Raw genomic sequence first — 15,083 nt, forward strand, 5'->3', positions numbered from 1 at the left:
TCAGGGCACATGCCTGGGTTGTGGGCCAGGTTGCCAGTTGGGGGCGCACAAAATGCATCCACATGTTGATGTTTCTTTCCCTCTCTTCTCCTCTTTCAGAAATAAATTTTTTCAAAAATTTTAAAATAAGGATAGGGAAAATGAGTTTGGGGCATATTGTATTAAGCAGGTGAATGACCCTTCACTAATATCTTAGCCTCCTTGGGCCTGTTTCTACATTTGTAAAATGAGAATATTGTATCTTTTAATCTTTAAGATGTCTCCCAACCCTAAAACATCAACGAACTCAACTTTATCACTAACTTAAAGTAATTCGGGCTGCTGCGTGGATTTTACTTTGACAATTTAACAAGCATTATTAAACTACCTGGAACCTGATGAAGTCATAAAATTTTTTCTCTTGTTTTAAGATAGTGCAACTCTGGCTTCCCCTACTGATGAGACAAATTTAAACTTGCTGGCCTTTCTTGAGGAGAATACAAGAATTTTAAAAATAATTATAATAAATTGTTGAAATTTCTTCTCCATGAATTCTTCCCCTCAGAGTTTTGGAAAAGTTGGAGACATTATTGCGATTAACAAGGGAAAGGAGGGAGGAAAATATAGAGGGCACAGAGAGGGGGTTACGTTTGACAAGTAATAGCCCTAAGATCTTTTTTTATCACAATTCAAAAATTAAAAAAAAATTTGAGTACCTCTGCAATTTTAAAATACAAAATTAAGCAGAAACGGGAACACTAGCTGCATAGGTCTCCTGAAGTTTTACCATCCAGAAGGAATGATTTCAATGTTAGAAATTCTGGGATTCTTTCTGTCCAACTTCTTCCCTTACTGCACATAGCCTCTAGGTTATGGTGAACCACTTCCAGGTTAAAATTAAATTTGAGGGAAGAGGGGACACTGACCTAGTCATTCTGACACATGTGCTGGTAGCCCTGATACTAAGTGCAACGCTGGTTCAAAGACAGCCTTTGTGGAATAACTGACATGCAAATGGCCGACTGTTTGAAAAAGAGTACAGAATAGAGAAGACTCATCTGAGAACTTTTGTTTTTCCTGCTGCCTCCAGAGGAAGTATCATTGCTTGGGTGAAAAAGAATCCCTCTGACTCAAAATATTCAGGAAAAGTACCAATTGGGCAAAATGAACAATACCACACATTGGACTGTTATGTACGTCTTTAGTACTTTTTGTTGGATCAGCACACAATTGATACATATTGAAGCATTACCCCAATTTTATTCTCCAATTTTAAGGATCTCCCCATGCCATATGAATAGTGCCCCACCTAGTAAGAGAGATAAAAAGTGGGCCCAGAACTGCAACAGATACAAGTGCAAATTAAGAAATTATTCCCTTTAAAAATATTTTTCATTTAAAAAAAACTGCATTTTAACATTTATTCTATGAAGTACACCTGTAGCCTTAATAACAAAAGGCAAAACTACATTGTGACTAAAAACATGAGCTTTGGAGTAGACAGACTATGGCTCAAATCCTGGTGCCTCTTAAGTGTTTTTGGGAATATTTTTAACCTCTTGAAGCCTAAATCTCCTCTTCAGTAACATGAGGATAATACATCACAGGGTTACTTGAGGATTGACAGTGATAATTTAAAATACATTAAGATACAAAAATTGCTAGATGAAACATTTCAACTATGACTCTCCTATGAATTTGAGCATTTTAAGGGTCTAAAACTGCAAATCTTAGAGCAGTTAATTTTAAATGAGTTGACTCCAGTTCTTAAATTAATCAAATTGACTTTTTAAAGGACCATTGTGTGAATGGACTATATTGATGACCAAGCAGGAGCCCTGGTTTCAATTTCTCTGATGTGAAACCTATCCTATCTACTTGTGGTTATTAACTTGGCGCGAAGAATATAAAGCAAATTTCTGAAACCCTGTAAATAAACATGAGATTATATTTCATAATTCATAGTTAAGGTATAAATTCTTGATTTTCAAACAAATGTAACTGTACTATAGTAATCCGAAGGTTATTCTGTTGTTGAAATACACTATGGCTTGTGAGTACTGTCCCAGTGATTTTTTGTTTAGATTATTGCTTATCTTTGTTTACAAGTTAAACCACACTTTGAAACTTCCTAGAGACACATACACATACGTGCACACGTACACACCCACACAAATGAGTAGCAGTGTTAGGTTAAAATATTTCCCACCTATCTTATAAATTGGTTAATCTAGACTTAGTTGTAACCTATTCCCAAACAGATAAATATATTAGGCAAAAGACTATTAAAAAAAATCTGGATATAATCAAGGATATATAAGTCACTATACTTGAACTTTCAGTTAAAAATATACCTTAAAAATTATGATCAAAAGCTTCCATTTCTACCATTGCTTTCTCCTCTGGCAAATATTATTTCTTAGGTGATAGTTTGTTATCTTCTAGAAGAGTCAGAGAAAGTCCTTTTATATTTCATGATAGGTTTAATCAGGTAATTAAAACAAATTCTTTGATATCATCTGATATGTCCAATTACATGGGTATGATGTAACAAAAACAGTTACAAACTTATATATGCATATTTACATTATATACCCAAAACTATCAAGCTAGTCAACTATATTTAAGGAGATACATTATGGCATGAGTTAAACAATACTTCATTGCTTATTAGAGAGAATGCAGTCAAGCTTTTAATGGAAGCAATATACAAGTGAGGCACTTTTGAGGTCAAGGATAGAAAGCAAATGACACTACACACTGGCAATGTTCACAAAAATCTATGTGTATCTTTAATACAAAAGCTTTTCAACTAGATTACTTCTGAAAAATTTCAAAACTAGCAATTTATGCAATTTAAGGAGCTTTCAAAAACAATGGCTAACATCATCAGTAAATCAAAGCATACGAAAGTTTTATAACCACCTGGCTGCTAGGCAAACAGTACCTTAATACCTTAAAGCCCTTTTTTTTGGTTTATAAAAATCACTTCAGGTTGTGATTTTTTTTTTTTTTATGTTTTGACTTACTGCAAAACATCTTATAGTGCCATTATTATTGTGGTTTACAGACCAATTTTTTTTTAAGTGCAACAAAAATGCAAGTTCCTAGTGCTTTCTTTTATATTTAGAAATGTGATTCTGGAGATCAAATTAAGAATGAGAATATTTAGTCAAGAATTTGTGTTTTTCATATAACTAAAGTTTCACGAAACTTTATGTAGAAACTTCATAAAGTATTATGCAGAAAAATGTTACTTGCTTAATGTATTTCTGGGCTAAAATTAAAAACCCAATCTTAAACACACATACTTTAAAGTGCAATCACAAGACTGAAAACCAATTTCAACATAACATCTTAAGATTCTTTAAATCTGGAGGAAAGTACTGTTTCCTGGACTTTGGTGACTTACACGGATATTAAGAAACATCTTTGTGGTGTTCAATTAAATGGTGATGGGAGTTGAATGGGGGATAAAAATAAAAGAAAAAGCAAGACTTACCTAACATATCAGATGGCACTAACACAAGAACTGAAAGTGCATTTGTGTTACTTCAAAAGTTCATTTAGGCACTGCTGAATAGCCAATGCAAATAGGTAGTTTCAAGTTTCCCCTTTATATTTTAACCCCTGCCCCAGCGTCCCAGAGACACAAACACACACTCCCTCTGAAGTTGTCTTGATGTAATACAGGTGATGTTTATTTTTTTAAAAAATTCTCCCTGACTAGCAATGGGAGGAAAAATAAGAATACCATTTTGGTAATGGCTCTAGCAAGTTTAAAAGAATTGGTTCTATAAATGCTTCGGCATATCCATCACTTGTTTGATTGCCAGTTCCAAATTGTCAATAAATATTTTAATACAGAATATGTAAGAAAAAAGTGCTTAAATCTTTCAGCAACCAACAAGACACATTAGAGAGGATTCCTTTTACAGTTTCTTTATTTCCCACTCCTGCTTTCTCCATTTGGCAGAGGCCACCACTTAAATTGCCCTTTACTGGTAAGAGTGATGAACCCTGTCAGACCCCAATTGCCACCTCATGTCTGGCCTATAAATCACCCAGTAGGTGGTGCTGAAATCCCATACTTCATATTTCTTCAGACATCAAATAATTCCCTCACCTCAGCGCCCCCCCCCCCGCCCCCCACCTTCAAGGCAGGAGAAAAATCATTTACAAATTTTCAGGTCTGAACACAACAAGCCATCAGACCGAAGTGTTTCTTGTCATGCCATCAACATGATTTCATTTTCAATATTTATTACTTAGGCAGTTTTGTTTAGCCATTTGCTTATACTACCAAATTAAAAACAGAGAAATGTTTTAAAGGAAAAGCCAACTAGCAGTGCCAAATCTGTATGCAGATGAGAAAATGTCCCTGAACATACCTATATACATTTAAAACAAGAAATTTAAACCACCCATTAGTTTTCACATTAGAATTCTAATTTACTCAGGAGAAAACTTTCCGCACAGGGATTCAGATAACATTATATTACTAGTTAGTCTTCTAGACCAATTTGGAAACTGGGTGTGTTAACTGTAAAGATCTGAGGTGAAATAAAAACCATTTTATCACCATAAGTTTTAATGAAGAAACTTGTTTAAAATTGTAAAGGAAAAAATGGGGATAGGACGGCAAAGTCTTAGCAGCAAAGTGGTTAAAACAATTTGAAAATATTAATGCACAAACATTAAAATATTAAAGCATATATGTTGCATATAAAATACAGTACAGAACCAGGAGTTGCACTATACCGATTAGTGCTTAACAAAGAAATGATTATTATATTTGTTCTTCCTAGAAGTATATACACAGTTCATTTCCACAGCATTTTCCTATAGAGCCAGCAAGTTATTTTCTTCAGTTATTCACACCTTGCTCAAACCTGAATTATAAACTCCACACTTACAAATATGAAAATTTATTCACAAGGAAAACCAATTATTTCCATTCCACCAATAAAAATTAATTTTGAAAGTTAACAGTCTATCCTAGGTAACCAAGTTTAGCTGAAAACTTCAGGGATGGAGATCATCTGGTGTAGCAGTGTCCAAATATATAAACAGTAAAAATAAGACTTAAAACTGCTGCTACAGTGTCATGTTTGGATTTAGGTCATCCAATTGATTTTTAGTACAAAACTAGAAATAACCTCTTCTTCATAACATCTATAGTTATCAATATATTTTTCTTCTTTTCAATGTGAAATAATACTTCAAGATGATCTATATACACAATGTTGTCAGTTCAAGCTGTCATATAAATATAAATGCTTTCTTAAAAAAAGTATTTTACAGACAGTGTTATATACATTGTTCAGTTTGATCAGGGGCAAAAGACGACAGGAAACACAAGCTTTACTGTGAAGGTAAAACGAATGATACATAAATGACATTTAAAAATTTGTGTAGAACAGGAGCTTAAAATGGTAGTGTGATTTTAATGCTTATCACTCTTGAAACTTCAAGCCATTACAAAAAACAAAACGCATGCTTCTCATCTTTATCCCTCTAAGGGAATGTTCTTAAAGAACGCCTTACCTGATTAGAGTTTAAATGTTAACACTAGAGAGAGAGAGAGAGAGAGAGAGAGAAAGAGAGAGAGAGAGAGAGAGAGAGAATTTGATCCCAAAGTACTTTAAACAATTAGTTGGAACATTTATCCAACTACTTTGTAAATAAAACATCCATTAATACAATGCTCTGAAAAAGAAAGAAATTTGTATGCACAGGATATTTCATTCACAAAGTTGGATTATCCGGGGATAGATCAGCACACACTTTAACATAAAAGCTATTATTATGATGTGAATAATAAGCACTGAGGATTAAGCTAAAAAATCAGTAACACAATTGAACAAATTCTGGTTTACCGGAATGATAAATAGATATCTCAGGAGAAAACTCTTACACTAACTATCCAGTTACATTTTTTTGCCTTGTAAAATATTTGTAAATGCAATATGATTTTTTTTAAGGAGGAAAATCTGAGAGAAAACAACTTGCTGGTTGAATACCACAAAAAACAAAACAACAACCCCAAAACCTCATTTTTTCTATGTTTACTCAGTCTCTTTTTATATAAAAATAAGTGTTATGTTCCCATCAGAACATTAGACAATTACATCTGTGCTTTAAAAAAAAGTTGGTCACTCAAGGCTATTAGAATATTTTTAAGAATTTTAGATTACCAGAATGTACAGACATAACTCAATATAAACCGTAGCCAAAGGGAAATGAGGGTGAAAATATCAAATCATTCACATGGAATAAAAACATTATTAACTAGATGAGTAAAATATTCAAAATATAATGGAATGTGACAGTAGATATATGTACATCTACTTTCAAACTAGGAAGGGGAAGAAAAGTTTAATATGTCATAATTCGTACCTTATATTTAGTTAAATATAAACATTTGTTATTTATACATAAAACTGCTTTCAAAAAACAATAAATGATTTTAGTTGCACTTGTTTAACTTCTTATAATTTCCAAATGTTAACTTTTCTTAGACAGAAATCAGCTGTCCCCTAGTGCACTTTTAGTTCATGTCTTAATGAATTCAAACCTTTAATAGTCCCGTCACCTAATGCATAAATATACAAAAATGCCAAAAATTAATCCCTTTTAGTTGGATCGTATTTTATGCTCACTTTTTATAGCCAATAACCAGAAATGGTTTCCCTTCGCAAATACTTTTTACAACCTGTAACAAAACATGCCATGCACTCAAGGGAAAAGTTAGGCATGGCTAGCATTTGTGAAATGCCAAGAACTGATGAGTTCTGCTTCTTCCACGTGTGGCCCCTATGACACCAGGCAAGATTTCATATTGCTTGCCAAAAGCTTCCACCAATCCAAGTTAGCTAATTCCTGGAAACAAAGATTTTAAGCTCATTTTGGCACTGGATCCTTTCATCCAGCAGCTTTATGTTTCCCACCACAACACCCACATGCCTCACCACAACGATGGCACATTCTCAAAGGGACGTAGCAGCACATACATGGTACAATGAAAGACAAAGCTACTAGGGCTAACCATCGTAAGCAGAACTTGTCATCGCTAGTGTCACATGAACAGGGATCAGAAAAATCTCCCTCTGAGTCTGACATACAATGATACAACATGCTCTCAGCACAGAGCATGCAACTAACTTGATATATGCATCTTTTAATAGGGTCTGGAGCATCCTGACATTTTCCCCTGCCATTTTCTTCATGATTAAACCTTTCCTGGCAGTATATGCAGCGAGAACGTTCACCATCTTCTTTTCTTCGTTTTGACTTCTTACATTTTAATAAGGTAGGCTGTGTCTTAAGTGCCACAGAGTCTTTGAGTGAACTTAACTTAGTCTCATCCCCACAAGAGTATAGATAGTCTGATTTTTTACTGTCTGGTTTAGAAAACTGAATATTGGAGTCAGTATCATCTCTCTCCAAGTCATTTTTCCACATGTCAGGATGTCGGTAGTCTGCATAGCGTCGTATTAAGATATCTCGAGGGTTTATTCTGACAATCTCATCCTCATCTTGAAAGCTGACATGTCGGATTGGTTTCAAAGGGACCTGAAAAGGAAAGACATGGAAAATGCAATAAGTACTGGAAACTCGAATTTTATGTATCAACTTGGCTGGGTCACAGTGTCCACATATTTGGTCAAATATTCTGAATGTTTTAAGTAAAGATATTTCTTGGACGAGATTAACATTTAAATTGGTGGACTATGATGAGTGAAAATTATCTTCCATGGCATAGGTGAACCTCATCCAAATTTACAGAACAAAGGGCAATTGCAACTTTTCTCTGCATCTTAAGCCTGACAGCTTACCCTCTGCACATTCTGGGTATGTACCTTCAGTATCACATGAGCCAATTGCCGCACAACAAATCTGTGTATATACACATCTTATTAGTTCTGTTTCTCTGGAGAACTCTGACTCATATTTTGGTATCAAAAAAATGGGTTGCTGTAACAAATACCTAGAAATGTGGAAATGGCTTTGGAACTGGGGAAGCTGAAAGTTTTGAGGTGTATGTTATAAAAAGCCTTGAAAGCCTTAAAGAGACTGTTGGTATAAATATGGATGTTAAAGGTGCTTCTGGGTGAGACCCCAAATGGAAATGAGGAACATAATACTGGACAGAGAAGGAAAGGTGATTTTTTTAATAAAGTAGAAAAAGATGTAAATGAATTATATTCTAGTGTTTTGTGGAAGGTAGAACTTGTAAGTATGTTCTGAAGAGAATACCAAAGGCGTGGCTAGACAATCATGGATCCTATCAACTGTCTCAGCTCAAATGCTGCCAGGTTGGATCTAAAAAGGACCAGAGTTGAGAGGAAGTGAATCAAGGCTGTCAAAACTGTAAGTTGTATAAGAACTGGCAAATAGGACTATCTGATGCATTTTTTTTAAAGCCTTGACTGAAGACTTTTTTTTCATAGCTTTTAAAGGGAGAAAAAGGGAGAGAGAAACATTGATGCAAGGGAGAAGTATTGATTGGTTGCCTCCTGTATGTGCCTCGATGGGGGATCAAACCTGCAATCTTTTGGTCACAGGACAATGTTCCAACCAAATGAGCCACCCCAGCCAAGACTAACATGCATTATCTCTTAAAGGAAGAACTAGGAATGTTGGGTCTGCCTCCTCAGTTCAGTGGGATGGGGCCATTTCTTACTGGCCAGGAAGTCCTGGGCCAAGGGTGTGGGGACATCTCCCTGGAGGACAAACTATCTAGCCAAAGAGGGTTAGTCTCGAGCCATAAAAGCTAATGAAATTTGCTTTGCTAGGTTTTGGACTTGCTTGAGACACCCATGACTCCTTTCTTCTTTCCAGTTCCTCCCTTTTGGAATGGGAATGTCTATTCTATGCCTTTCCCATCATTATATTTTGAAAGCAAATAACTTCTTTGGTTTCACAGGTTCCCAGCTAGAGAGCTATTTTGTCTCAGGATGAATCACACACGAGTCTCACTTACTCTTTGGGACTGAATGTTGATGCTGGTATGGGTTAAATTTTGGAGCTGCTGTGATGGAGTGAATTTTGCATGTGAGAAAGTTATGAATTAAGGGGGACCAGAGGGTAAAACATTATGAGTTGAATTGTGTCCTCCCTAAATTCACATGTTGAGATCCCAACTTCCACTGCTCAAAAAATGACTACATTTAGACACAGGGCTTTTAAAAAGGTGATTCAGTTCAAATGCGGCCCTTAACTTGACTGAGAAGACGAAACTGGGCACAGAGAGACACTAGGAATGTGCATGAAAAAACCAAGGCAATGTGGGGATCCAAGAAGGAGGTCACATGCAAGCCAAGAAGAGAGAGGTCTCAGAAGAAACCAAACTGCTAACACCTTGGTCATGGACTTCCAGTTTCCACATCATAAGAAAATAAATTTCTGTTGTTCTAGCCACCCAGTCTGTTGTACTGTTATGGGCAGCCCTAGCAAACTAATAAAAAGACATATACTTTTTAAAGCTTGGCTATGTAGTTTCTGAAAACCACTTAAAATGCACCACATCACATACAAATACATGTACACAACAAACTTACACAAACCCCTTCATCCCTCCTTCTGGACAGACTCTCTCACTGAGGCCAAGAAGCAAAGTAAAATCTTCGGGAGGTAAATCATATGGCTCTCTAGAAGTCACATGTACATCTCCTAGCCCCAGCTGCTCGATACAATGAGTACTCTACAGGTAAGTACCTGACCCAGGTTGGAGCAAACTTCTATTCCCCAGACATTTGGTATCGGGGCTAAACAATTCCAGGTCTAGTCTACAGGTGAAGAGATTAATGCAGTCATTTAAATTAACAATATATAATTCTTATTGGTTCTATCTGGTGAAAAATCAGGACTAAAAAATTTCACTTATATGTTTGTTAGTTATATTCCTTATCAGATGATAAACTAAGATTACTTACCCTATTTTGGGACTTTAGGTTTCCACATTCCTTGGATATTTGTCGCTGTACATATTCTATACTTCTGCCCTGAATATCTAGGCTTGGATGACTGAATGTTATCTAAAATACAAACAATTTCTACTTAAGTGACAAAAGAATGCATCTCATGTTTAATAAAACTATATACAGTGTATATTCCAAAATTATCTATTAGTTTTTCAAAATGTTGAATCATGCTCTTTATTACATAAACTTAGGTCTTTCCTTATACATTTAAAATTTAATTTAAAAAGTAATACAGAATTCTGGTTTCTGGTTCTGCATGTTAGGAACTTGAAAGTTGCCACTCTGTCCTAACAAGTTTAAAAAAAACCCAAAAACCTGAACAGGAAAAACAAAGCAACTTTTCTAGGGTCCATAGGCAGGGGTAACCATTGCCTCTAAGACTGTTAAGACAGACAGGGGAATAGGGGAGTAACGGGTTAACATAGCAGAATTATGAATCATAAATGCCATTGAAACCAGTGCTGGGGTAGGAAAAGCTGAACTGTAATTGATGAGTTGCTGGAGGCTCAATGTGGACAACTTTGAGAGTTAAATACTCAATGGGGAAGTGAGCCACCCAACTTTTGTGAGTTTACCTGCAGAAGCTCAACCACATTCCCACAGTAAATATCAAAAAAATTTGAAATTCTTCTAGCAGAGGGAAGGAAAAAAACTCATTTTAAAATTAGAGAGCACTCTGTTTTTAACAAAGTCTGTCCTCAGGAGAAATGAGTTAACAGAGCCTGACTTGCTGGGACATCATCAGAACCTATCTGACCTGGAGAAAAATAAATACACAACTCCAATCAACTCTAACCATCCTACCCACCTAAACAGAGGAGGAAAAGTTGAGAAATATTTGTGAAGTTCCCAGTCCCAGGAATGGCTCAGTCTAAAAGACAGACCTAATCACAGGACTGCAAGAATGCTTCCTTTCCCTACACACGCTACCACTACATTACTAAAGGCCTATTTACAAGAGTTCCTTTTATCCAGTACATCATGTCAAACTATTAAAAAAAAGAACAAACAAACATTATTTGAAGTAACAGAATAAGCATCAAAACCAGACATGACAGGGATGTTGTAATTGGCAGACCAGGAATTTAAAACTATGATTAATATGCTAAGGGCTCTAATCAATAAAGTAAACAGCATGCAAGAAAGAATGAACAACCCTGGCCAGCTAGCTCAGTTGGTTAGAGTGTTGTCCCAACACACCAAGGTTGTGGGTTTGATCCCCAGTCAGGGCACAGATAAGACTCAACCAATAAATGCATAAATGGGTGAAAGAGCAAATCGATGTTTCCCTCTCAAGTCAATAAATAAATTTTTTTAAAGAAGGATTAATGAGCAAAGAAAGCAGAGATGGAAATCCTCACAAGGAACCAAAGAGAAACGCTTGAGATCAAAAACACTAAGAGAAATGAAGAATGCCCTCTTATGAGCTTAGTAGAGTGGCCATTGCTGAGGAAAGAATCTCTAAGCTTGAGACTATATCAATACAAACCTCCAAAGCCTCCTGAAGGCAAAGAAAACAAAGATCGAAAGAAATGAACAAAATATTAAAGAACTGTGGGACAACTACAGAGGCGTAATGTGAAACAGAAATAGAAGAAGAAGAATGGAACAGGAGAAATATTTGAAATAATAATGTCTGATAATTTACCCTAGTTAATGTTAACCACAGGTCTAGGAAACTTAGGGAAGACCAAGCAGATAAATGCCCTCAAAAGTGCACCTAAGCAAAATATTTTCAAACTATAAAAGAAAAAACAAAAACACACAAAAAAAAACCAAACAAAAAACCCAAAGATAAAGGAAAAATCTTGAAAGAAGCCAGAAAAAAAAAACCCTTATTCATAAAGGAGCAAAGATGAGAATTACATATGACTTCTCCTCAGACACCATGCAAGGAAGAAGACAGTGGAGTGAAACATTTATAAAGTGTTGAGAGAAAAAGCCCACCAACCTAGAATTCTATAACCCATGAAATTATACTTTAAAAGCAAAGGAGAGAGTATCATGGTTGGTGTTGCTCAGTGGAGTAAGCACTGGCCTGAGAATGTAGGGGTCACTGGTTCAATTCCTAGCCAGGGCACATGCCAGGGCTGTAGACCAGGTCTCTGGTTTGCGGTGTGCGAGAGACAAGTAATCAATATATCTCTTTCACACTGCTGTTTCTCTCCCTCTTTTTCTCCCTCCCTTCCCCTCTCTCTAAAAAATTAGTAAATACAATCTTTACGAGAAAGACTTTCTCAGGCAAACAAAAATTGACGAAATTTGTTGCCAACAGACCTGCCATACAAGAAATCTCAATAGAAGTCCTAAATTTAAAGAGAAGGAAAATAATAATAATGGTCAGAAACTCAAATCTACGTAAGAAAGGAGGAGCATCAAAAAACTAGTAAGTGAAAATAAAACCCTTTATTTTTATTTTAATTGATCTAACAAAAAGTTTTTTTCTAAAATACAGCCAATGATATATTTGATGACATATGATTATATACATATGTGCTTATATATCAGTAAAATGAATGACAGGAATGATACAAGAGATGGGAATGAAGAATTAGGATAATTTTGTTATTATAAGATACTTGCACCACCTGTAAAGTGGTCTGTTGTTTTTTGAAAAGGACTTGAGTTAATTGTAAATGTATATTGTATATTGTTGAGCAACCACTAGAAAGTTTTAAAAAGTATAACTGGTATGTGAAAAAAGAAAAGAAAACGGAATCATATAAAGTGTTTAATAAATCCACAAGACTGGGAAAAGTGGAATACAAAAGTAGAAACAAAGAATAAAGGCAACAAATAGAAAAGTGTAGAAAATTTGATAGATATTAATCCAATTATATCAATAATCACTTTGAACATTAATGTCTCTATATATTATATAAAAGACAGACTGTCAGAGTGAATAAAAAAATAATACTCAACTATATGTTGCCTATAAGAAACACACTGTAAATAAAGAAATATATAAAGTAGAAATAAATGGATGGAGAATATATCATACTAACAGTAATCAAAAGAAAGCGGGAGTAGCTGTATTAATTTCTGAATATAACAGCGATAATAAAGAAGGACATTGCATAATGATAAAGGGGTCAATTCTCCAAGAAGACATAACAATCCTTATTAAGCCTATGTTTAACAAAAGAGAATCAAAAGACATGAGGCAAAAACTGATTACAAGGGGACACAGATGCAGCCATTATCACACCGGAGACTTCAACACCCTGTATCAGAAATTCGACATATCCAACAGGCAGAAAAATCACTGAGGACAAAACTGAACTCAGTAACATCATCAATGAAGTGGACATAATTGACATCTACAGACTACTTCATCCAGCAACAGGAGAATATACACATAATTCTCAAGTTCACATGGAACATTAACGCAGATCAACCACATTCTGGGCCAAAAAACAGACTTTAATTTTTTAAAAAAAGTGAATTTGTACAGTGTTGCTCTCAGACTACAAAACAATTGAACTAGGAATGACTAAAACAGAAAGGGATTTTAAAATCCCAATATACATGTAGATTAAGTAACATACTTCTGGATAACACATGGGTCAAAAAGAAATCTGAAAAGGAAATAAAAGGTACTTTTAACTAAATGGAATAAAAAGTTATCAAACTTTGTGGGATATGGAGAAATAAATGCTTAAAGAGAAATTGATAGTACTGAATGCATATAATTAGAAAAGAAGAAAAATCTAAAATTAGTAACGTTAAGTTCCCACCTTAACAAAGCAGAAAAAGATTAAACCCAAAACAAGACAAAAAGAATAAGAATTAGAATAGAAATCAGTAGAGTAGTAATCAACTCAAAAACTAGTTCTTTGAAAAGGTGAACAAAACTGACAAGCCTTTATCTAGTCACGCTAAGAAAAAGAGGACACAAATTACTTATATCAGTAATGAAAGAGGGAATATCATGACAGATCCCATAGAAATTAAAAAGAATATGATGAACAACCCTATGCCCACAAATTTGATAGTCTAGATGAAAATGATTCCCTGAAAGGCACTATCTGCCAAAACTCAACAGACAATATGAATAGGCCCATATCTATTAAAGTTGAATCAATAATCTTCCAAAATAGAAAGCACCAGATCCAGATGGATTCACTGGTGAGTTCTACCAAACATTTAAGGAATAAATTATACCAATTTTCTACAATCTCCTACAGAAGATCCAAAAAGGAAGTACTTCCTCACTTACTTTATGGGGCCAACATTACCATAATACTAAAACCAGACAAAAACATTGTAAGGAAAAAACAAAAACAAAAACAAAATCCAAACATCAGAGACTAGTACCTTAAATAAGCATTGATGCAAAAATCTTCAACAAAATTTTAGCAAGTTGAATCCAACACTGTATAAAAAGAATTATACACTATGACCACAGGGGATTTATCCTAGTATGTGCAAGGCTGGTTCAACATTAAAAATCAATTAATGTAAGCTATCAATAAAGTGAAAGAAATAAATTGCATCATCTTATCAACAGACGGAGAAAAAGAACTGGACAAAATCCAACACATTCATGATAACAACTCTCAGTAATCTAGGGATAGCAGAGAACATCCTTGTCTTATAAAGAGTAACAAAAAACTTACTAAATCAAAATGGTGAGAAATCTGAATATCCCCTCTCATCACTCCTTTCTAATATCACAGTAAATTTCTAGCTAATACAATAAGAAAATAAAGGTATAGCTTTAGGAAAAAATAAAACTGCTTTTATTCACAAATAACATGATTATTTATGTAAAAAATACAAAAGATTTGACAAAATAACTCCTGCAACTAGTAAGTTATTATAGCAAAATTGTGGGATACAAGGTCAGTAAAGAAATACATGATAAAATGGATAAGCCAGTAAGAGAAAGACAAATCCATGATTTCACTCATATGTGGAATCTAATGAACAAACTGAACAGGCAAAACAGAGATAGACTCATAGGTAGAGAGCAGATGACAGCTAGGAGGGAAGGGGGGATTAAGGGGTAGAGGGACTGAGCAAACAGCAGAAAGGACTCACGGACAACAGTGTGGTGACTGCTGGGGGGAGGAGGGTATAAAGGGACTAAATGATTATGGGAAAAAATACAATAAA

General features: G+C 34.9%; 1 protein-coding gene across 3 annotated transcripts in view; it reads right to left on the reverse strand.

The window, feature by feature from the left end:
- Positions 1-4,152: 4,152 nt before the first annotated feature.
- The window catches only part of SPRED1 (sprouty related EVH1 domain containing 1), a 111,552-nt gene continuing 100,621 nt past the window's right edge, over positions 4,153-15,083 (reverse strand). For 2 of the 3 annotated variants that reach the window (XM_054565603.1, XM_054565602.1), the window contains 2 exons: positions 9,918-10,019; positions 4,153-7,554 (listed from right to left, as the gene is read on the reverse strand). In XM_054565603.1, coding sequence (XP_054421578.1) covers positions 6,904-7,554; positions 9,918-10,019 — 753 coding nt within the window. In that variant the 3' untranslated portion in view covers positions 4,153-6,903. The remainder of the gene's footprint in view (positions 7,555-9,917; positions 10,020-15,083) is intronic. The other variant, XM_054565604.1, reaches the window with a different exon arrangement.

This window comes from Pteronotus mesoamericanus, unplaced genomic scaffold, assembly GCF_021234165.1.
Source record: "Pteronotus mesoamericanus isolate MK-2021 breed Mesoamerican mustached bat unplaced genomic scaffold, CSHL_Meso_final contig_164, whole genome shotgun sequence".
NCBI lineage: Eukaryota > Metazoa > Chordata > Mammalia > Chiroptera > Mormoopidae > Pteronotus > Pteronotus mesoamericanus.